Here is a 24,001-nt window from a genome sequence, read left to right on the forward strand (position 1 = left end):
TTTCATGGAGTCATAATCAGGCTATAGACTCAGCTTTCATTCCAGACCTTTGAAAATTTTGGTATTATATAATCATTTCCCCAGCTATTAAATTATCTGTAGAAAACAAGTTTTAGTGGCTCCAAATGAAAGGTTGGCAGACTTTGTAATTGGAGGGACAGTAAATATTTTAGGCTTTATGGACCACGTTGCCTCTGTCACAGCTATTCAACTCAGCCGTCGCAGTGTGAAGGAAGCCATAGCGGTGCGTACCCAAAGGAGAGTGGTTGTGTCCCAATAAAACTTTATTTATAAAAGCATGTGGTGGAGCCGCTTTGGCCCACGGGCTACAGTAACTGCTCTGTACTATCATATTATGCACTGTATATACAGTCTGCCATATATACCAGAATTCATCGAGCCCTTCTAGTGTGGGGCGCTTAGATGGTTCGCGGTGTTCTAACACAGTAGGACAGTGATGGACATATAGACTCTTGAGCTCCCCTCTTTGGTCTACACATAGATCCTACATCACTGTCAAAGTTCATTGCCTTTTAGCAGTAGGTTACCAAAGGCCCACTTGCGTCTGGTGGGATAGAACCATTAATAGGAAATGCCCCTGAGAGTACTTTCCCCGCCAGACAGCCGTTGTGATTGACAGCATGGGGCCACTCACCTTCCTAGCCCCAGTGGCTGCTACCTTATAGAACATGATCCCCTTCTCCGTTATAGAACAGATCATGTTTTAGAATCCCTTCACGTTGACACAAGGTATTTTGGGGATGAGTTCAAGGACACGTAATTTTTGTAAGCAGTCCTAACCTGCCAAGAAGGTAAGTTTAGTTCATCGGGGAGGATTTTCTCTCTTGTTTCCATCTCACAGGCTGTGAGTAGGGAGGTAACAGGAAACAGAGAGCATGAGAACATCCCTGTCAATAGGAGGAGGCTGAGGGAAGGGAGGCAGGGCCTCCCACGACCTGAAAGCTGGCAGTGGACAGACCCGGTGGACTGTTAAATGGCTCCTGTGGGCAGAGTGATTGATCCCCAAGGCCATTTGCTTTTGCGTTCTGAGTGACAGGCACTTCCTTCTCAGTCCTAGTGCGAGAGAGCGCAAGTCAGGATAATTCGTTCACGCTTTTAGGATTTAAAGCAACCCCATGTTGAAAAGAAAAAAAAGCTGACCATAGGAAAGATTCTCACCAGTAATGTGATTGATGCTCTGTCACAGGCCCTCGTCAGCTGGAGATGTACGGAAACCCTGACCCAGGGGCTTTGGCCTTGGAGACATTCTGCCGCCTCAGAGGAGAGCAGGGCTGTAGCCAGATGCCTCCTGGGCTGGCCCAGCGGCCCCAGTGGCCTCAGCATTTCTAGGCTGTTGTCTCAGGGCCACAACATGATGGTCAAAGCCGTGATACACTTGGCAACCGTGTTCACGGCAGAAAAAGAGCCGGGCCTCCTGGCCATCTCTCTTTTTGTCATGGAGCAAAAGCTTCCAGAAGCCCCAGAACATGGGCACCGTGACCTCTGAGCCACCTTGCCAGAACTGGGTCAGTGCCCACACTAAGCTGAGGGATGCAGGAGGGGACACCAGGCTGGTATAGCGGTTAGCAATGTGACTCTGGGCTAGCTACTTCACATCTCTGAGCCTCAGTTTGATTATCTATAAAATGGGGCTATTTCTCTCGATTTCACATTGAATAGAATTTATATAAGTGCACAGCCCATGCCTGGCACACAGCGGGTCCCCCCTCCCCGCCGCCCACGTACAGCGGGTTCTCTGACCCAGCAGGACCGGCCTCTTAGGTCCTCGGGGGACAGGCCCCAGGTCTTATGGCTTGGTTCTCTTCGAGATAACTTGCATGTTGGGTTTGTGAGAATAACAAAAGCAAAACCCATCAAAACATAGAGACACTGAACCTGAACGGTGTCTGTGCTTTGTCTTCCCCACCGTGGGGCAAGATGTTTGTTGTTGCTTTAACATAAAAGGGGCAAGTGGCTGTTTTTTGCCGCTCTCCAGTCTGCACAGGTGCGTAAGGGGATACGTATCGGCTGATTGGTCTTCACCGAGCTGCAGCTGTGTGGTTGCTGGGCACGTGACAAGTCTCGTAGGCTCAGGGCATAAGTAGACAGTCGTCAGTCCGTATGGCTGCCCGACTGTCCGCATCACTGCCTCGGCCTCCCATGCCGTTCATCAACGACGGCTATCTCGAAGAGTATCTTGGCCAATTCCAAAATTAAGGGTGAAAAATATAGAGCCCAACCCACTAGATGTAAGGCAGTTTTGGGTCTCCCCTCATCCCCCTGGACCCCTGGTCTTCCCCAGGCCAGCACAGGCCTTGTAGACTGGCATAGCCGGTTCGGGGCCTTGGCCGAGCGGCCTCAGGGGCCCGCCGGTTGGTGGGCCAAGCCCTTGCGTCTTGAGCCAGCCTCAGGCAGCCTCGGGGGGATGTCCCGACCCCACTGCCAGCCTTAGAGATGAGCCAGCGAGGGGATGGGTGGGGAGCCCCCAACACGATCTGGTGAGCTACGCTCAACTCCAGGCTCCCCCATTTTGCAGCTCTACGATGCAGAGAACCGCCCCCACCCCCACCCCATTTCCTAGTCTGCGAAAGGAGATCGTGTCTGCCCTGCCCGCACAGCCAAGTTTGCCTGAGGACTGAGTGAGACCTACAGAAAGGGTTTGGTGTCACAACTGCATGGCCAGCTTGGAAAATGAGCTGAGCATCGATGACCCTTAAATGTCCCTGGCTGTTCCAGACGCTGCCCAGATGCCTGCGCACCCCCGCTAAGAACCCCCGCTCCTCCCCGCCCCGCAGACTTAGCACAAACTTGGCCTCGAGTTAACTGGTGCGGAGGCTCCGGCTTCATTGTGCTGTGGGACCGTCCCCTTAGGCCTTCGGAGAGCGCGTCCTCTCCACTTTTTCTAGTAGCGTCTCCAACAGCCGTGGGAGAGGCCCCGCAAATGCCCCTGGCGGACTCCTGGGCCCCCTCCTCTGTTCCAGGGCTCCAAAGTCCTGGCCAAGAAGGAGCTGGCCTACGTCCCGATCATCGGCTGGATGTGGTACTTCACCGAGATGGTCTTCTGCACACGCAAGTGGGAGCAAGACCGCAAGACCGTCTCGCAGAGCCTGCTGCACCTCCGGGATTACCCCGAGAAGTACTTTGTACGTGAGACCCCCCCACCCCCCACCCCCCACCCCCGACCCCCGACCCCCGACCCCGAGCGGCCACGCCCCCCGGTGCCACGCCCCCCGGTGCTCTGAGCGCCTGACACGCCTCGCTCCTGCCAACTGCCCCGCTGGCCTCCCCACGGTCGCACACTTGTCCTTCCCTCTGAACTGACTGGTGCAGAAATAAATCCTCAGGACACTCTTGTCACACACACATTCACTCCTCTACTATCCTCAGGGTAAACGTTGGTCTCCAAAGCTCAGAGACAGGAAGGCCACCTCTGCGCCCCACCTGAGGCCGGGGGCCACGCAGCCGCCGGGCTGTCCCCACTCTGGCCGTTCCCTAGGGCTCCTGGGGGACCGTGTGTGACCGAGGCGTGTGACCGGGGGCACCACGTGACTCTGAGAATGAGCGTGACCGGGGGCCCTGTGTGTGAGACCGGCAGCTGTGTGTGACCGTCGCCCTGTCCTTTCCAGTTCCTGATTCACTGCGAGGGCACTCGCTTCACGGAGAAGAAGCACCAGATCAGCATGCAGGTGGCCCGAGCCAAGGGGCTGCCCAGCCTCAAGTACCACCTGCTGCCACGCACCAAAGGCTTCGCCGTCACCGTGAGGAGTTTGAGAAATGTAGGTAAGGAAGATCCCAGAATCCCCTGCAGCAAGGAGACCGAGCCCCAGCACCCGATCTGAATGGCTGTCCCCTGGCAAGCGGGCCCCAGCTGATGGCGGCCGGTCGCTGGGAGGGCAAACGGGGGACAAAGGATGGCTTGCCAGGATCCAGGCCAATGCTCGCTCTCCCCCCACCTCGCCTGTCTCTCTCTCTCTCTCTCTCTCTCTCTCTCTCTCACACACACACACACACACACACACACACACACACACAGGCACGCACACGCGCACGAACTCTACGCAAACACCGCCCCCTCCTGCTCAGCACCGGGACTGCAGGGCTGTGCTGACCTTGTGGATTCCCGGGTCCTCACCTGGGGTCAGCCTGGCCCCACGCCTGCTTGGCCCAGGTTTTTGTTGTCATTTTGCTTTGTGTGGCATTTCTTGCCCATCTGGTGGCACCAGCTGCCTCCAGCTGATGAACCCTGTGACCTTGCCATCTGTGCCCGCTGACCCCGAGTTGGGAGCATTTGTTTTCCAGCGTCCGGTCATGACTCCGTCTCATCTTAAATCCCCGGGCAGCCAGCCCCCTCCCAGAGGTTCACCCCCTTCCTCGTCTGTCCTGAGCGAGGCTGGTGACCCTCGTGGCCCCACGTCCCCCGGGGCCAGGCGCCGCCCTGGCCGGAGTCCGGCAGCCGGTCCAACAGCTTCTGTCCGCACACGGTCTTCTTTGTTTAGGCCCCCAGGTCTCGTCTCCCTCTTGGGAGCACAGGGATCTGAGTGTCTGGCGAGGGGTCTCCTGCGGCGCTGCCCGCGCCCGGGGTCGCGCGTAAACCCGCCCAGGCCCCCTGCGGACCCGCCCGAGCCGGGCCCCAACCTGCGGGGCAGCCAGTCCTCGGGTGGGGGGGCCCTATCCCCGCCCCGCGGCCGCCCCCTCCCTTGCTCCAGGCCCGGCCCCACCCCCTGGTCCCCTCGCGGTCGCAAGGCTGACCCGGGGTTTCCTCCCGCCCAGACACCAGCGCGTCAGTCCGGGCTGGCTCGCGGGGAGGGGGGAGAAAGGAGAGCCCGGGCAGCCGCTCGCAGATCCCAGGCCGCGCACCGAGGGCCGCCCCCACCCCCGGTCCGCCTGCAGAACTGCCCGGAGACCAGACCCCGTCACTGAGCTCCCCGCTGCCCCCGGGGCCGAGGTCGCCCGCCCGGTTCCTGGTCCCTCCCTCGACCTCCCAAGACACCAGCTGCTGGCGTCCTGCATCGCCCCGGGGAGTCGGGGGCAGACCTGAGACCCAGCCCTGAGTGCCGGGGCGGCGGGGGTGGGGAGGGCTTTCGCGCGCGCCGTGGGGCCCCGGGCGCATCACCTCGCAAAGCTTCTTGGAGTCGCGAGGGTTAAGTGAGAAAACGGGTAGAGGACTCGGCACCGGGCCTGGCGCGCACTGAACGTTTACTCGGCGCTCGCCCCGCTCGCCTCACCTTCGCCCCCTGGTGGGGGCGCCCAGCTCCGGCGTCGGGTGTTCCCCGCGGGGTTCCGGCGCCGCGCCCAGACGGACCCCCTGGCTGAGCTTGGCCTGCAGGCCGCCCCGCCCCTCCCCCCGCCCCGGAATGAGCGCCAGCGCGCGCAGGGCCCTCGTCATCTGTCCCGTGCGCAGGCTCGTCACGCGTGGCGCGGCCAGAGCGTGCTTGCCAGATCCAGCGACGCAACCCTTCGTTTACTTCCAGTTTCCAGGTGGGGAAGTTGGGGCTTACAGAGAATTTAAGGAACTTTTTCCAAACGGCTCCACTCGTCCACAGAGGCTGGGGCTCAAGGGCTTTGCAGGCAGATGGGTTTCCTGCCGGGCCGTTGTGTCCCTTCAAGACGCGTGTCTTGGGGTTACTCCTCTGGAAACGAAGAGAACTGTGCAAGTCATTAGTTTTCAGGCTGTCCTCTGGGGACCCCCTGGCGCTCCCCCTGTCCTTAATTAACCACAGCCACCCCACTTGCGTGTAGGAGCCAGTCTGAAGGAAGGAGGCTGAGGCCGCTGAACCCCGTGAGCCACACGAGCCCTTCTTGCTCCCAGACCCGGTGACCCCACAGCCACACGCGGTGCAGACCGAATGCCTGTTACCATAATGCCTCCACCAGCCTCACTCGCCCCTGGAGAGCCACACCTTTCCCCACCGGAGTGACAGGATGGGGCAAAGGTCTGGGTTGCTGGGGGGTGGGGGGCCACCCCCCGGGCACTCCTGCGAGCCGGCCCCAGGGCCCCTCTCTCCTCAGCAAAGACCAGCTCCAGCTGCCACAGCGCCCCACGCAGACCCCACTGGCGGGCAGGCAGCAGGTCGAAGCTAATGGACAGTGCTTTTCGGACCGGGTTTTGAATGCTGGTTCTTCACGTTCCCAACTAGAACCGAGACATCCCGCCATCCTCCTGCCCACTTTATGAAGAGTAGCCGTACACATGCCAGGATCTCGGTACCGTATCAGGCGCAGTGTCTCCCCGGCACAGTGCGCCAAGCCCTGCGGACAGTGGTGACTTTCGCCAGCTCAGCAGGCGTGGGAGGAGGGCATCGTGGGTCCCATTCTCCAGGGGAGCTAGGCTCCGGGAGGCTGGGCGGCCTGTCCGAGAAAAGATCCCGCAGGCGCCAGCCTGACTCCACAACTCCTGTTCCTTCCGCTGCCCGGTCCTGTCGTCCTGACGCCACAGGAATGGCATCTGTGTCCCCTCCGTATTTCCCTCTCCACGGCTGATCCCTCGCTGTTCCCTCGGGCATTCTGCATCCCTCCCCGCCTCCCCCCAGTAAGCTGCAACAGTGAATTCTGACAGCAAGCTGCGGGGTTAACTCACCACCTGGGAGACACATTGAAACCACACGTTCTTCTTTGTTTCTCTGTCATGTTTCAGCCGACTCTAGTTCAATTCCTTAAGAGGTTCCCCACATCCACTTCTAGCTTCGTAGCTATCTTATTTTTCTAGGGGAGAAACGCTGGTAAAATGGTTACACTGCCATCAACTTAAGACATGTCCTTAGTATGCGTTAGATTCGTTGACCTTATTGTTGGTATTTGTCGAAATATGGGTCCTTGTTGTAGTATGTCTAGAAGGGACATCGCAGTATTGCTTTCAACTGATCTGACCTCAGTAATAACTCTGTTCTCAGCTACTAAGTTAGTGTGCTTTCTGATTACAGAAAGTGATGTGTGTTCAGTGAAGGCATTTGGATGATATAGAAAAGCATGAAGAGGAACCCAGTAATCCCACCATCCTGAGACACCCAGTTAGCAGATTTCAGTATTGTTTTCCAATGTGTGTATCTATGGGTTCACACGCTATATACTGCTTTGTATTTGTTTTATTTTTTTTATAGTTTCAGCTGTATATGACTGTACACTCAATTTCAGAAATAATGAAAATCCAACACTGTTGGGGGTCCTAAACGGGAAGAAATATCATGCAGATTTATACGTCAGGTAAGTGGGTTCCATTTTCTTTCCAAAAAAGAGAGCGCCCATCAAAGTAAATAAATCCCAAATGACCGGCCAACCTCTTTCCGGAGAAATCTGTTTAATATTTTCTTGTCTCTAATCTGTACTGAAACGGACCCATTCACTACCCGTATTAGTATTAGAAACTCAAGACGCAGGCCACTCATGGAAATAATCAGGGGAGGCCTCGTTTCTTCTCAGCTACTTTCTGATTCTCTCTGACCAGTTCATACTCATCACAGAGCTCAGGCTGGCCAGACGGAAGCCTAGTCATTTTATAGTCATTTTGAGATTGAGTATGAAGAGATTATTTCATTGACCCCTTTTCCTGGAGGATGTATCTGCTGCACACAGATGTCCGCAGATAAGAGGGTGTGTAATTTATAAGGAGGTCTAGAAACAAATGGAGACCATTTTAGCAGTATCTTACTTATGTGTTAGATTCCAAGCTGTTACGATTTTATTGAAAACACTTCACAAGATTTTAGACAAGCTAGTTCTCTTTGCCCATTTATCAACTGACAGAATGGATCTCACCCTGGTCGTCTGCAATGTCGAGATTAATGGGAAACAGTTGAAAGACACTGCAGATGGTGAAACACAACGGTGCACACACATGAAACCCCATGTGACCCGGTTGAGGCATCGCGCTGGTTTCTCATGCAGTAGGTGGTCTGCCCAGAAGGCGAACCAAGGTGCTCAGACATGCCCACTGCTGGAGAGCTAGCCAAGTGTTCTATAGCCTTCTGATTATTTTTTTAAATAATTAGACCTTACAGATGCTAAAGTCAACACAGGATGCAAATTCGGTGGCTGATCGTCACCACGAGGCTTCAAGAAAAAGCTCAAACCTTCCAGGACTGACAGCCTGGATTAAACAGCTTTCTAGCTGGAAATGACTTCGGCTCCCCCTTACAAAGAGGAGGGAGCGTCATACTACTGTTTTCTAAGGCCACAGCCAACAGTTTGGCTTATCACTCAGTTTAAGGAGGGTAGGAAACGCAACCTTCCCAAGGGAGGCCTCCTTCCAGAAGTAAAGGAGGCTTTGTCCCCTGAACTCTATCACCTAGCAGAAGCGCCACTGACAGCTGGGCCCCTGCTATTTGGGGAAACTTCGCCCACCATGCAAGATTATTGCACCTCTACTAGGCCACCTCTCGGGTAACTGCACCTCTCTGGAGCACATGTAGGGATGACGGCTGTAAATGCGATACCCAGCAGGCCCACAGAAGTTGGTACACCCTCACGGCTTCCGAGGAAGACCGTGCCACTCCTCGTGGTGCAGGGGCCCTTTCAAAATGAGAGAGGCTTTCTTGTGTTTTACCGCAATACAAAGTGTTCAAAAAGCAAGGTGGAGAATGTCAAATAAGTTACTGAAAAGAGCAAAACTGCCTTAAACTCCTACTATTCGAATAAATAGTATGCAGGCTTTCTAACCTTTTTCAAGAAACACATTGAGAGATCCGGTTTCCAAACCAGGGTGAGCCAGTAAGAGCGCAGGAGTAGGGTATTGGTGGGAGTATTTGCAGGGGCCTACCGGGTGATTTCTCACCCTGAACAATACTGCCTCTGTTACAAGACGAAATCGCACGTTCTCGTAACGGGCTATAGTGTGACGGATAAGTTCTAAAGATGTATCTTCGTGCGAAGATAGTCCAAAGCCGGAGAGAGGACCCAGTCCACCCATGGCAGTCATGAGGGATGTAGAATTTTACATGGATAAAATCAGGTGTGAATAAATACGGCTGGGCATCACAAAAGCCAGCAACCTGGGAACACGCAGAAATGTATGTACAATAGGAGACAGGGTCCAGTGACTCCCCCTTGCTCACTGGGGCTGTTGGCAAGTGGCTGAGCCCCCAGCCCATGCCAGCACCAGCCCAGAGCCACCCTGGGATCTCCTCCACCTCTGCCGGTCTTGGGAGCCTTTCCATGAGGTAGGGCGGGAGGACGGAGAGAGGCAGGTGTCTGAGTCCCTGAACCTGCCGTTGGCCACTCCTTCGTGGACTATGATTACAACTGGGCCTGTATCAACTGAATTGCGCTTCTCACAGCCACGTGATCGGGTTACCTAAACAGAAGCCCAGAGAGGTGGAGCACTGTTACTCTGAAACCGTGGTGGGGGCATCTGGCGTCGGCCTCCCCGCTGCTAGCTGCTCTCTGCTTTGCAGGCGGATTCCTTTAGAAGAAGTCCCAGAAGACGAGGATGAGTGTTCAGCCTGGCTGCACAAACTCTACCAGGAGAAGGTCAGTGCCGCGGGTGCTTCTGTGGGACCCAGCGACCCCCGTTTCGAGTTGCGGCTGTGGGCGCGCCGTGGGGGCCTCTGGGAGCTGACGGTGGCGAGACCCCACTGCCTAGTTAGCAGCCGCCCTGGGGCTGACGCTCTGTTCAACAGTGGCGAAAAGAATATAGCAAAATATGTGTCAAAGGGGCTTCACAGGAAGAGTGATGGGTGTAGTGGACAGAAGAGGAAGTGACGGCCCCAACAGCCGGTGTCTGGAACTCGGGGGTGGAATGTTCTTTCAGTAACGCATACGATCCCGCTGGCTTCCAGACCTGCAGCGTGGCTGCCTGTGTGGTCTCAAAACCACCAGCATCGGCATTGCGAGGACCCGCTTTGCTGGTCTGATCTCGTGCAGTGCCCCCCTGCCTCCTGTCTGTTCCAGCCCCTCAGCTCCCCCCGCGTCCCCGTCACCACCACACACACCGTCTTTGCTTCCTCTGGGCAGGACCTTACCTTCCGTTGGCTTCTCTCTTCAAAGACCTGCTCAGGGCAGAGGCAGGCTAATTATCATTGTCCAAACTGCCTGATCTTATGAAGGAGAAAAGGCTAGCTTCCACCTATGAGGAAGGCGTCCTTATGACCAAGCCTCACTGCCCGTAAAGACTTATTTCTGATTCATCGTACGTTTTAAGGGCAAACCAGCTTATTACCTAGAATCGAGCTCAAGAAGCAGGATACTGATTTCCTGTTGCCGAACTCCGTAAATACAGACTGCCCATCCCTGCCCCAGCCCTCTAGAGATAACTGCCCAGAACTCTATGGGCTGTCCCCTACAGTGGGGTAGGAATTTTAATCCTGCCTTTGCCAATGTGCTTTGGCCCCAAAGCCTTCCCAGTTACTACCATCAGATTAAGTAGAGGCTCCATTTTGGGGATCAAGATCCTCATACTGTCTTAGCTAGAAGTCGCTCCTGCGTTCCCAAGGAAGTGATTTTCCGATGGTGCCTTTAAAAGCGCATTCACGGAACTTGCTTCGTGTCTTTTCTGGACGAGTAATAGGGATGGGCATCCAGTTTCCTCTTACAAATAGTCAACAGTAAACACCTGTCACAGAGTGTGAGCCATGCATCTTCCTCAGCCTCAGAGATTTGTGCAGTGGGTCTGAGGAGCCCTGGAAACGTGTATTTCTAGAAGGCCGCCTCTGACACGCGGCCTGCAGACCCGCCCTTGGAAACGCACTGCAGATGCTTTTTAGCAAGATTCCCAGTTATCACGCTTCCGTGCTGCCACGGGCCCAGGCCCGACAGAAACACACAAACAACACAAACTCTTTTCCTCTGGTTTCATGCACGAGGCAGCATTTTCCTTGTGCGGTTTTCTGGTTTAGTCATTTAGGCAGTATAAAAAAATGTCACTATTAGCAAGAAGAAAAACGTGCTAAGCAAAAGCCTAAGAAATGAATCGCTTTGTAAAGAACCACACAAATCTAACAAGCGCAGGACCCAAAACTCACCAAAGCAAAGGAGGTTTTTCTCCTTCGGCCCTTTCTCTCCTGTGTTCGGGCGCGAGAGCCGCGGCCGTCGTGTGAACCGAGCCACTTGGGTGTTTGGTGGAGAGGCGCCTTTCCTTCTTGCCGACCTCTCTCGGGAAGGTTTTCTCTAAACTATGTACGCATTAGAAATGATAGCGTTCAGTTTGGAGAGGATTCTTGAAACGATCATCTGGCTCCGAGCTCTTAGGCTAGTGATGAGGGTATTAAGGTCCAGGGAATGACATCATTTGTCCATCTTCGCAGCTCACTAATAAAGCCGGGTTCCCGAGGCCAAGTTCTTCCTTTCTATGGAGGGCTGTGTCTGCCGGTGAGCAGACCTTTGAGGCGGGCCTTTTCCCTGGAGGGAACACCGCTGGGCAGTAAGTGCAAGGGTCAGCGGTGCCTCCAAGACGAGATGTGACCGGATGGCAGGGAACGATGGCATCCTTTCATTTCTGTCAGCCCTGTTTCCTCAGGAGCCTAGCTGGGTCTGGGGCTTTCTTTACGTACCAGAAATCTCGGTGCCCCACCACGCTTGTCAGAGTGGGGCTCTGTTTTAATCGTCATCTTTCAGATGTATGGTGTTGAAAGACAATTCTGTTGACTTTGAGCTTGGGACTTTAAGGCAGTAATTCTCAGGCTTTTGATGTCACAGACAAGTAAAGTGGCTGTCAGTGTGGGACAGGGTGGTGGCAGCCACACAGGGATGTGCTGACACTTTCTTCTGCTCCAGCAGAGACACAAAAGGAAACCCACTAGGGACGCCTGGGTGGCTTAGTCGGTTAAGTGTCCGACTCTTGATTTTGGCTCAAGCCATGATCTCATGGTTTGTGGGTTTGAGCCCCGCGTCGGGCTCAAGGCCGATGGTGCAGACGGAGCCTGCTTGGGATTCTGTGTCTCCCCCTCCCCTCTCAAAATAGATGGATAGATAGATGATAGATAGATAGATAGATAGAAACCCATTAGCTACGACTGCCATTTTAACACCCTAAAATAGAAAGAGCATCATCTCTGAAGCCCGGGCCATCCTTTAAGTGGAACAAATTTGGCATTTCGGAAATGCACAATGTTGATCACTTGTCAGCATTCAGGACTGCTGCCGGCTGCAGGGTGTGGGCTTTGAGAAACCAGGCACGCCCTCAGGTGACCCCTTTGGGGACAACAGCAGCTCCCAAATCACCTTCCCCGGAGCCATGATGGTTCCTCTGTCATGTGGCTTAAACAAATTCTAACTTTTCATTTCTTTTTTAAAAAAATTTTTTAATGTTTATTTAGTTTTGGAGAAGAGAGAGACAGAGTGTGAGTGGCAGGGGAGGGGGGGGCAGTGTTACGCAGAGAGAGAGGGAGACACAGAGTCTGAAGCAGGCTCCAGGCTCCGAGCTGTCAGCACAGAGCCCGACGCGGGGCTTGAACCCAAAAACCGCGAGATCGTGACCTGAGCCGAAGTCGGACGCTCAACCCACTGAGCCACCCAGGCACCCCGCTAACTTTTCATTTGTGACTTAAAGTACTCAGTTCCCTGGCGTGCAGTCTGAAGTCTGCTGCAGGGGTGAAGAATTAGTCCTTAATGGTGCCAGATGAAAAGTGGGTGAAGGAAAGGGGCATTCGAGCCGTCTCGTGGGCGTGCAGGGGCCACAGGGGCCACGGTTGGCAGCTTCTCCGTGTGGGGTGCAGAAGCCAGCAGGAAATTCTTCACGCATAAGAACTGAGGGTTTTCCAAGCTGGCCAGGGCCTCTGCGCTTACACTGAGGGCATCGCTCCTTGGAAGGGCGGCAGGGTCTCTGGCCTGGCCCCGTGGTACCGTCCTTTGCCCACAGCACATGCCCGGCCGGAGTTCCGCCCCCATGTCAGGCTGACGCCGGGGAAGGCGTCCTCTGAAAATGTCCCTCCTGCCCAGACGTGCTTACTTTCTGTCTCTCGTTCTTTCCTCCTCTTCCCTTCCCTCCCTCCTTCCTCCCCCAGCACCATCGAAGACGTTTCAGTTTGCTGAGCCGAACGTTGGGAAAACCCAACCAGCCGGGCTGTTTTTGGCCGGCGTGGCTTGTGGTGCCTGCCTCCCGGGGCTCTGGTTGTGCGCACACCGTGTGTGCTCAGGGGCTCTGCCCTGCGTCAGGAGGGCCTCCTCCTCCTTTACGCTTTTGGGCTGATGGCTCTTTCTGGAAACAGATCAACTCCCCTTTCACTAAACACATTTCCCAATTCCAGCCTCTCCTGGGCCACGTGATCCTTACACACGGAAACAAAAACTGGAAGCGTCATGAACCAAAGCCATCTCCCCGTAGGGCCGGACTTCCTTGCAAAAGAAGGGACGTGACCAAGAGAGGCCATAAATGCTGCTGGAGCTAACGTCTGGCCCCAGACGTGCTTCGGGTCTACGCTGCCGGGTCACAGAGTCACTGTGACGCCCCCGGGGAGGCCAGCAAGGGTTACTGCAGCAGCCACGTCAGTGGGGGCAGTGAAGGGTCTTAGTTTTCTGAACGAAACAGAGACAAAGAAAACTCTGGGTTGAATTCGTTCTGACCCCCTAGAAAAAGCAGTGCTTTTCGTCTTGCTAGAGGCACAAATAAATGTTGGCTTAGCCAGTGTCTTTCTGGCAAGAGATGGGGAAAGTGGCACCGGGCCCTCTGCAGAAATATCACAAGAGAAAAGTTATTATCAAGACTATTAAAGAGAAGAATTAAAAAAAAAAAAAAAAAAACAATTCCACTTTTTAAAATGAGGGAGTTTTATGATATGTAAATGACACCTCAATAAAGCTGTTTGGGGTTTTTTTTTAAGGCGCAAAGGTATCCCCTCCTGTCTTTGTCCAATCAGGCTTGTATGACAAAGTGACAGGGACCAGGTGGCTTGTACACAGCAGACCTTTGCCTCTTGCAGCTCAGGAGGCCAGGCCAGCACCCCCCGCCCTCCCCCGCCCAGGCTGTTGTGTCCTCACGTGCTGGATGGAGTGCAGGGGCTCTCTGGGGCCCCTGTGCTAAGGGGGGGCCCCCAGTCATGAGGGCTGCATCCTCACGAAAGGCCCCGCCTCCTGAAGCCACCGCCCTGGGGATCCGGTCTCCACATGCAGATTCTGGGGGGGGGGGCACAATCAGTCCGCAGCAAACCCCTTATCTGGTTATTGGGCTCCCGTGGCCCCAGCCTGAGATGAGAAGCATCAGCCAAGTTAATGGCAGGGAGGGACCATGGGAGGCCTTGACAGAGTCAGGTGCCCTCTCTCTGGGCATCGGACATGTCACCATCAGGTGGTCTGTTGTGGCCACAGGCTCTGCGTCACTCGGGCGTCGGGAGCACTCGGCACACAGGTCGGTTCTCCTAGAATTATTGGATTATTTGGCCCAAGTGCAGAGACACAGGAGGAAAGTTTGGACCGGGCCTGGGAAGGGGCCGCAGTGCAGAGCGCCTGAATCCCCAGGGAAGGGGTCAGAGGCTCTCCTTCCAGAAAGGCCCGTTTGCGGACTCATTTTAATGACCCTCCCTAGGGGTCAAAAAAGCATATTCCTCAGTATTTTTCCTGACTGGGAAAAAAGAGAAGTGGGATGTATTTTAGAGATTTCTATCTCAAGCCGTTGAAGGGAACAGTTCGGTACCTAAGGTGTAAGTCGCAGGCATATGGAGGCTTGTTTTCCAGGACCCTCGCCTCCTTAGACAACAGGGACATTACTGGGCTGAGACACGGGGCTCGCGGGACCCAGAGATGGGTTTGGGGCAGCACGCGTGTTGTCAGCCCCCGGGGTGTTGTTAGGAGATGTTAATTTGTTGCCGATATTCAGAAATGGGGAAACTGCCCACGGCTGCCGGCCCTCATCCTCACACGGTGCCGGGAAGTGCCGATCGGTGTCCTGGTGCCCGTCCCTCCCGGCAGCACACTCCTCGGGGCCGCCTCCTGGTCCCGCTGCGTCACTCACTCCCACCTCGGGGCTCCGGGGAGCAGCTGGGCGAGCTCCCTGTGCTTCGCCGTGCGCAGGGCCGGCTTCGGGGCTCCCTGTGCTTCGCCGTGCCCCCACCGAGACCCGTGATGGCGCACTGACACACACACACACACACACACACACACACACTAGACCACCGGCCGTCCCCTCACCCGCGGTCTGTGACCCGCGGTCGGTGGTGGTGCAGAAGCAGGCGATCCTTCCTCTGACTCGGCACCCGGTCAGTAGCAGGCCGGCGGCTCACACGCCGTTCCTCCCTTCGTCTCATCCCGTGGGCATCTCATCATCTCACGCCGTCCCTAGAAGGGAGGGTACGTGCGTGAAGGCACTGGGAGACCACAGTCACGGAGCCTTGGTTACAACGTTGTTGGAACTGCTCTATTTTGTTACTGCTGTTCGTCTCTTACGCACAAGGGCTACACACAGGAAGGACGCGGCATACGTAGGGCTCGGCAGGTGCAGGCGTCCATGGTGGGCGGGGTTGGAGCCCGCAGAGAAGGGGCGGGGGAGGAACTCCTGTATTTAGTCTCGGGTCGGGCACCAGATGAGAATCTACTGAAATGTCAGGACAGGAGGCTGTTGGCCATCTGGCTGTGTTGACAGCCACTGCACACGGCTGCTGGCTCCTGAGGAAGGAAGGAGGCACAGAGAGCATTGCCACTGGAGGCCGGCCTGGGCTGGGCACCGAGCCCTCCCCTGCCCGGCCTCCTCCGTGAGCACCTCGCCTCCCGCGAGCAGCCCCCACAGCCTTTCGTGGTCGTGCGGCCTGGGTGCCCGGGCCAGACGATCAGGACAGTGCAGCGGTGTCATGGGTCAGGTGCAAGAGGGTGAGCTCCTGGCTCTTCCTGAGCCCCGGGGTTCTGGTCCGTTCTGCGGGCATCCACTGAGGGCCGGGATCAGCGTGTCGCCTCAGTTCGCTCCCTACTGGCCCGTCCTGGGCGGCAGAACTGTCCGTCTTGCAGACCGGGAGTCTGGGCCTCAGAGGCCGGTCACCTGGCCAGAGGCGGGGGGGGGGGGGGCCGGGGGGGGGGCCATGAGCCGCCCCCAGAAGCGGAGCCTTGGGAAGGGCCCGCGTCAGCCCGGGGTCGCGCGTGAGGGAAGTGCTTCAGGGTCGCCTCTCTGTTCCCAGGATGCCTTCCAGGAGGAGTACTACAGGACGGGCACCTTCCCAGAGACCCCCATGGTGCCCCCCCGGCGGCCCTGGACGCTCATCAACTGGCTGTTCTGGGCCTCCCTGCTGCTCTACCCTTTCTTCCGGTTCCTCACCAACATGATCAGCAGTGGGTCTTCCCTGACCCTGGCCAGCTTTGTCCTCGTCTTCTTTGTGGGTAAGTAAAGACGAGAGGCCCGGAAGTAGGGACCACCCCACCCGCGCCACCTCCAGGAGCGTCTGACGGGGAGACAGGTGGAGGCAGGAGTGGGGGTCACCTCCACACGGGTGCCGTACGGCCTCTGGAGTGAGGGCGCAGGCTGCAGGTGCACAGGGAGGAGCGGACCGCAGGGCCCGTGTCCACGCACACCCGGGACCCCAGGCCTGGAGGAATCTTTCCCCGTGGCCCGGCGAGGCAGGAGATCCGGTCACGGGGTCTCTGCGGACAGCACCGCTCAACTGTAGTCGTTTCTGCCTTCCTTCTCCCCAGGAAAACCCTTTTCCTGGGGCCCAACAGAAACCGACAAAGGCTCTTGGCCACTCGAAGCAGGTCCAGGCCCCTTCGGGGACGTGCGCATGCTTCTCGGACTTGGTTGCCACGCGCACCGACACCCGAGAGAGGGGTTTGGTGACAGCGTTTTCATTGAGCCGTACTGGCTTCACGGACAGCAGTTTTGAACTGCTGTGGTTTCTTCGCGCCAAGGTTCCCTGCAGTCAGGTGCCCCTGGGGCCAGAGGGAGACGTGGCAGGATCCCCCGGGAGCCAGGCCTCCCGAAGCGGCCCGGTCGCCCCGAGTCTGGGAGGAAAGGCATCCTCTCTCGGGACCAGAAAGCGTGGGCAGAGGGCAGCCTGCTTCCCTGTGACGGAGCAGACGCGTGTGCCGCGATCCGGGGGCAGGCGCAGTTACTCCCGCAAAACATGCAGGCGCCGAACGAACGCGCCAGGCGCCAACAGTATAAAAGTGTGTCAAATCGCCCCGTGAGCCTGCTTCCCGGAGATGATCATCGCTAACAGTTTGGCTCACATTCCTCCAGACGCGCGCACACGTGCGTGTGTAAATTCACACAGATGGACTTCCCCTGCACTCGTCACAGCACACGAGACCTCGCTCATCCTTTTGGGTCAAACCAACCAATTCTAGACTGTTTGCAACAGGCCAAACTGGCTGTTATTCCCCAAACAGACCTTACTCTGGTCTTTTTAAAAATTAAAAGGTCTATTTTCATGTTGCAAATTAAAATAACGCCTGCTCTCTGTAGAAAAAAGGGGGTGTAAGAGAAACCCCATTTCCGATGATTTAAGTCCCCCTCCCCCACAGGCCAGAGGGCCCCCTGCCGCCTGCTGGCCAGGTGACAGGCAGCTCCTGTGGTCAGGGTCTCCAGAGGGAGGAGGGAGGGGGCAGAGACCCGTGCCTTCAGGAGAACCTGGCTCCTTGGTGATGAAGGTGTGTGGTGAGAGCCAAAAACGGGCTGGACTCTCTCCCCGAGGAGATGGGGTCCCCAGGAGCTCTGGAGGAGCAGACTGCCCTGTGCCCCCTGCCCCTGCGCCTCATCAGCTGCGAGCCCCAGCCTCCCTGCACTCTGTCTTGGATTGCCGTGTGTCTTGTTCCCCTTTTAAGGCCTTTGGGCAATGGGGCTGATGTTTTATGCACCTCTTTACTCTCTACGCTCTCATCACAGCCACCGCACGGTGGTTTGGCCACTGGGACGGGTCCTCCTTAGAACTGGCCCAGGCTGAAGCCCGGCTGGTTTGTAACTGGCCCGTGGGATACACGGGCCCCATCGGGCCGGGCTGTGCTCAGGCACACCAGTCAGCTCCACGGATGCCTGACCGATGGTTCACTGGCCACGCTGCTCGCGCTTTTAAACACGTGCGTCATGGAGATTTCAGCTGTCACCCATTTATCCATTCTGAAACGTGTGAGACACAGTCTGCCGGGCCTGGGGTGTTTGGTGCTGGGCTCATCAGGGTGATTAAGACGAGCTCCCTGCCCTGAGCGAGCTCACCGAGTCTGCCCTCTCGGAGGGAGTAGCTTTAACTACAGCATCTGAACTTGGCCTTGTTTCCCAGCTTCCTGGTGGCTCAGCTGGGTTCCCACGAGGGTCCCTCCCGTTCTCTGTTTGGGCCAAACCTCACTTGGGAGAAAAGGCTTTCTGCAGACTTTCCTTGTTCTCTGCTCTATAGTTATACCAACAGCAGTGCCGGGCACCGAACAGATACTTGAACCCTAGCAATCTCCAGGCTCCTGGGGGGGCTATCAGGCTTCGCTGAGGGGCCTTAGTAAGCACCTGCCCTGCATTCGCGAGGGAATCCTCTCTGCCTCGGGGGCCCCACGGGAAGCAGAGGAATTCCATAAGCCTCCGCGTATAATGGAGCGTGGCTCACGCAGTTCGAAGGGTCGAAGGAGCATAAAACCCCCCAGCAGAACAGCCTTGCTCTGTTTTAGTGTCACTTAGTCTATCCTGACGCTCGTGCTCAAGGGTAACCGTGCAGCAGGAGGACGCAACGGGCCCAGGTTAGCCCCTCAGCTCATGCTGCAGCCTTGCAGATGGCTTTCCCGTCGGCATCTCCCTCAAAGGTTCCTCCTAAGTCCCTGCCTTCCCATCTCCGCAGCCTCCATGGGAGTCCGATGGATGATTGGGGTGACAGAAATCGACAAGGGCTCTGCCTACGGCAACATCGACAGCAAGCAGAAACGGAACGACTGACCCCGGACACATCAGCACCCAGAGGGGACCTTGGGGACTGGTGGACGCTGTCATCTTTAGTGGGACCCAGGGACGAAGCGGGGTGAGCCCCTGCTGGGAAGCCAGGGAGTCTGGTCTCGATGCCAGATGGGGAGGAAGATGTTCTTAAATCTTTTTTCCCCCATCACGCTTTAGTGGGTTTTGGTTTTCTTTTCGTGTGTGTGTGTGTGTGTGTGTGTGTGAGTGTAAGAGAAAGAACACATATGAGTAAGAATGGTGTGCGGTTGAGTGTAAGCCTTATTTTGTGATCATTTGGGGGGGATCTGAGGCACAGGGGGAGGGCAGGGATGGGGAACGGAGGGGATCCCCTTCATTCTTTGGTGCTGAGTTTTCTGTACTGGATCGCGAGAGAGTGAAAGGCGCTTTAGGTAAGATGACTAAATTATGCCTCCAAAAAAAACAAACCAATTAAAGTGTTTGGCTCTCTGTGGTACGTGTTTACACAGGCCGCCGCGCGCATCCACCCGGCTCCGTGCCGTGGCCCTGTGTCCAGGTGGCAGTGACCCCGCAGCACTGCCGGGAGGGACAGGCGGGACTCCGCACGCCAGGGGCAGCCGGAAGGGGCCCTCCCGGCAGGAGGCGCAGGGGCAGGAGCCCGGAGCGCGTGCTCAAGGGGTGTGGCGGTGCCGGGGGCGGGCTGAGCGCGGCTGTCACAGGGGTCAGCGCCAGGCCCAGTGAGGTCCGGTTTTCGGAGTCTCCCTGGCCCAAGCCTTGAAGATGTGGCCGGTTCCCTGAGGAAACCGAATGGAAAAATCGTTAAGCATTGCGGTCTGCAGTGATTTGAGAAATGACTTTACGTCCACTGCCCACCTCAGTAGCCGGTAGAAACCGGGTCCCTCAAACGAGGACAGGCTCCTTTGGGGCAAACACCATGCAGGGGCCACGGGACTCCTCTGAGCAGGGTCAGGCTGGAGCAGACACGGGGTACAAGCACCCCCTGGGCTTCCACGTCTCTCCCAGAAGCCCAGACTCACACCACAAACGAGGGCTGCTCCTGGGCATGGAAGGTGTTCTTGGGAGTGACGGGCACACGCAGGGCTTCTGCAAGCCGCCTCCAGGCCCCACAGGCCAACGCAAAACACGAAAGAGAGGCAGTGACGCTTCTGGTGGAGAACACGTAGGTACCGGCCACTGTGTCCTCTCGGGTCAAGACGCGACGGCACTTGGACCGACGGTATTTCCAAGCGCGAAGAGTTACGCGGGAGAAGCCTTTCTGTGCTCAGCGACACGCTGCTCAGGACAGAGGTCTATTCTGTGCTCCCAGAAGAAGCTGGGCAAATAGTACTGAAAGGTGTCATCGCTACAGAAGCTCTCTCTGCTCGAGGGACAGTAACGTATCGTGGACATAAGCTGCAGAAGGGAGAAGAGGAACAAACTCTGGCTGTGGGACGGGCGTTCCGGTGAGGCCCAGGCCTGAGAGCAGGGTGGATGTGCCCCACGTGTGTGCTCGCCCTGCGTAAGGCCACGTGCTGGCTTCAGACGCACGGTTTCCACAAAGCAAGAAGAATAGAGAGGTGTGGGCAGATCCCCCGCAGGCCCCTGGAGCGGCTTACATGTCTGTATACTTGTTCCCATGTGTCAACCTGCACCTGGATGTGGGGGCCGCTCTCCGCTGGGGACTCCGTGCTCCGCAGGGGACCAGAGTAAAGCGGTCAGAGTCCGTCATCCCTGAGCTGTGTGGTCCGCCCTCACAGCACTCTGCCGCTAACTCGCTCCGAGACCTCGGGCCATTTTGCCACGAGTCCCAGCTTCCCCGTTGGTAAAACAAAGGTGATAACACCTACCTCTTGGGCTGTTTCAAGGGTAAACACACTGTAAGAATCCTAAAGCACTAAACAAATGAGGGATGAGAGATAAGAAAGCTGCCCTCCACCTCGCGACTTCCCAAAGTGCTCAGAAACCACCCTGAGGTGTCCAAAAACGTGTCACTTTCCTGTCACCCCCCCCCCATTCAATACAGTGGTGATTAAGTTCTAATAACATATACCCTGCCTTCACTCCAGAACATAAAAGGGGCCCTGAGACATTTATTTTTTTTTCTGAATTGGTTCTGGGACCAAACACAGGATCTGACAAGCAGACAGACGCAGGCTGCGCACCCGTGCCGTGGGTCCAGGTCGGAGGAGGGCAGGCAGAATGCTCTCCTGGGAAAGGACTCGTCAGCGCAACTTCTCAGAATCGCCTTAGGCAGCGAGAGAATGCGGGGTGCTGGGGACAGAGCCTGTCCTCCCTTCAGCTGTCTGCCCTCCCACGAAGAAGCATTTTGTCAGGAGGCACAGGGATCTGGTTTTCCTCCTACCCTGCTGCTGTAATGGCAGAGACGAGCACAGAACCTTGGAAAGACCCATCCCTGGGCCCCTTAACCTGTGCGCAGGTCTCACAGACGCCAGAATCTCTTCAGCAAGGAGCCGTTCTGGCTCCCAGGATGTAGATTTGTCCCCGAATTAAGACCCCATGGGGTTTAAGCCTCCTGTAGTGCTCCCTGGTGGCGTGCCCCGGATGAAGAGCTTCACGTCCTGACATTTTCATCCGACTGTAGCTTGGGTCAGCCCTGCTCAGAGCCGGCGCCGGGATTCAGAGGAAAACACCGTTTTCCTGCACTCTGGACAGCCACACCCCGGGCTTCCTGCAGCTTTGAGGCAGGGAGTTTGATGCACTTCTTCTAGGAAACCAACTCCACAGAGTGACTTTCTTTACCAAAATCCCCAGCCATCCAAAATGCAGCTTGCAGCCACGGGCAGTGGACAGATTCTGGGCCTGCTAAAGGACCAGGAGTAACCGTGGAGGAGGAACTCGTGCGCTCTGTGAGTCTATCATCTTGCTTATTTTTTAGAGAGACCACAACCCTTTTCATAGGATCACACAGTAGTACCAGAGTATCTCTTGACTTGCTGTATTCTCTAAATGAGTGCATGCAAAACCTTGTAAAAGTAGTAGCCACTGGTGTTTAAAAATTAAAAACATTAATATTTTCCCAACATATCCGTAAAAGTGGATCTGAAACACAGTGACTTAGCAGTAAAATCCAATGCTAACCATGCAGCCATGACGCAGAAAGAGATGATGTGACGTCACTGAAAGGGGCCCTGGCAGCTTCCGGTTTCTCTCCCGGTAGAGTGGAACAGCGGCCTGGCTGGTCCCCACGCGAAACGTTTTCGGCTTTGCAGAGAGTGTAGCACTTACTCCTAAATATGGACAAAAGTGACCAAAGGGTACCCGTTCTCTGCTCAAAACGCGGTTTAACCAACCCAGCTTGCCCCGAGGCACTGGTCAGACTCTTCACCGACTTGCTAGGCCCGGGTGAGGACAAATGCTCCTGGGGCAGCCGGTTTCCAGCGCGGCCACTGGAGGAGCGTCGGGGCCGCACCACCTGCCGTCTGTGTTGACAAGACCGCAAGAGCGAGAGGGGCCCGGGCTGCCGGCCGCGTCCGCACTGGCCGCGAACCATCCCGCCCTTCCGGGAGCTTCCGGGTAGGGCGCCCGCGGTGTCAGCCCCCGGGCCACCGTGCGCCGGGTTCCCCGGGGAACCCAGTGTCCGCCCTCCTTCAGCGGGCGGGTCTTGCAGCCTCCGCGGAAGTGGCTCTGGCGCGGGGCTTGCGGAGGACGGTGCTCGGGGCGGCGGCAATGGTGCGAGGACACCGCCCCACCTGCGACCCCGCAGGGCCGCTCGCGTTCCCGGCCCCGGTTCTCCTTGTAAATGCTCTTCCTCCGACAAAACGGGTCCTGACGCCTAGCGCTGCCAGGGCCGGGGCGAGAGGCGGCTCCCGGGTGGACGCCGCTCCGTGACGCGCGTGCGCGGGCTTCCTGTGCGTCCACACGGCCGGGAGCTGCTGCGGGTGCAAACTGGGAAGCCAGCTCAGTGGCTCTTAAAACGAATGACGTGGGGTTGGACACCCTGGACGGGGGCGCGGCCCCTCCCCCAGGGCCAGACTCACGGTCATTTGCTGCCTTTGCCAAGGAATCGCGTGGGAATGTCACGCCAGCTGCTGAAACTCCCTCATTTGTGGCTTCTTCCCCGCCTCTACGAGGACACTGTGGCTGCGCAGATAAAGAATTGGTTGCATCGGAGGAGGAGGATTTCCTAAAAGTATCCCTAGAGATTTAATTAAACACCATTTTTAAAACCATTTTTTAATTTTTTGCCAGGATTGAATGAAGCTCATTTCCTTGATCGACATGCCAGACGGAAGGGCAAGTCCCTTCTCAAGGCCAGCCCCCCTGCCCTCCCTCCCCGCCCCCCCCCCCAAGGGGCCCGTGTGAGGCTCCCTCGGCACCGAGCGCCCCGAGCCGCACGGGAGCCTGACGCGTCAGCCACGAAAGAACACACACCACAATCTGCAACGTGCTCCCGCACCCCTGGCTTGGGTTTTGAGTATTTCCAGAGTTTCCACAAGGGTAAACGAAAACCAACCACTCCAGAGGCTTCGAGGCTTTCAGTCCTAAGGCAACGGTGCCGCCAAGCACCGCCCTACAACTTGAGAGGAGGGTAGGGGACTCACGGACTCCGGTTTCTCTAGACCCATGACATCCTGTACCATTCCCAGCACCTGTCACCAACTGCTAAGGTGTCAGAAACAGAGTACGGGAAACTTGACCTAATTGGTTAGCGCATGTCTCCTGAGAGCATCAGCCCTCCAGGGCAGGGCCGGGGCACCGGGCACTCAGGGAAGGCTGGTGAGATGAAGGGGGTGCTGACTCAAGACGCTTTAGTAAGTGACCTTCCATGGTCTTCTTTTGATTCCCTTTCCTGAAGTAAAAGTAAGAACCTTTCTTAAATGCAAACGGGCCAAAATTAAATCCAGGACGTTATACACGGTATTTTGAAGCAGAGTTGGTGGTGAAAAAAAGCAAAGCTTTCTCCAGTGAAGGATAAGCAGCTCGAAACGAGGCATTCCTCAGCCCCTGCAGCCTTGTCCTGCTTTAATATTAAGGTTCTGAATGGTCTGACAAGCACTTATCAAGTACCTACTTAGATCTTTTCAGTATCTAGAAAATACTCCTACGACCATGTTAGTAAAGCTTCCCACTGAGTAAGACTCATACAATTTTTACCTTTAACATTTTGTTTTCATATGAAAGGAAAGTCTTGTTTTGCATGTTGGAGAAACTGGGTATTTTTGACATTTCTTGCATCTCTGTTCTGTTGAAATTTAAGGAGGTAAGCAGCATGAATACAAAGTTAGGATTCTGGAATAATAAACCCTT

General features: G+C 56.3%; 1 protein-coding gene across 6 annotated transcripts in view; it reads left to right on the forward strand.

The window, feature by feature from the left end:
* AGPAT4 (1-acylglycerol-3-phosphate O-acyltransferase 4) overlaps positions 1 to 19,226 on the forward strand; it is a 126,414-nt gene extending 107,188 nt beyond the window's left edge. For all 6 annotated transcript variants that reach the window (XM_047101698.1, XM_047101699.1, XM_047101697.1 and 3 more), the window contains 6 exons: positions 2,982 to 3,143; positions 3,627 to 3,780; positions 7,098 to 7,200; positions 9,387 to 9,462; positions 16,029 to 16,227; positions 18,663 to 19,226. In XM_047101698.1, the coding sequence (XP_046957654.1) occupies positions 2,982 to 3,143; positions 3,627 to 3,780; positions 7,098 to 7,200; positions 9,387 to 9,462; positions 16,029 to 16,227; positions 18,663 to 18,757 (789 nt within the window). In that variant the 3' untranslated portion in view covers positions 18,758 to 19,226. The remainder of the gene's footprint in view (positions 1 to 2,981; positions 3,144 to 3,626; positions 3,781 to 7,097; positions 7,201 to 9,386; positions 9,463 to 16,028; positions 16,228 to 18,662) is intronic.
* Positions 19,227 to 24,001: the final 4,775 nt, after the last annotated feature.

This window comes from Lynx rufus, unplaced genomic scaffold, assembly GCF_022079265.1.
Source record: "Lynx rufus isolate CCGP_SWC_20201006 ecotype Redwood Valley unplaced genomic scaffold, mLynRuf1.p SCAF_6, whole genome shotgun sequence".
NCBI classification, from domain to species: domain Eukaryota; kingdom Metazoa; phylum Chordata; class Mammalia; order Carnivora; family Felidae; genus Lynx; species Lynx rufus.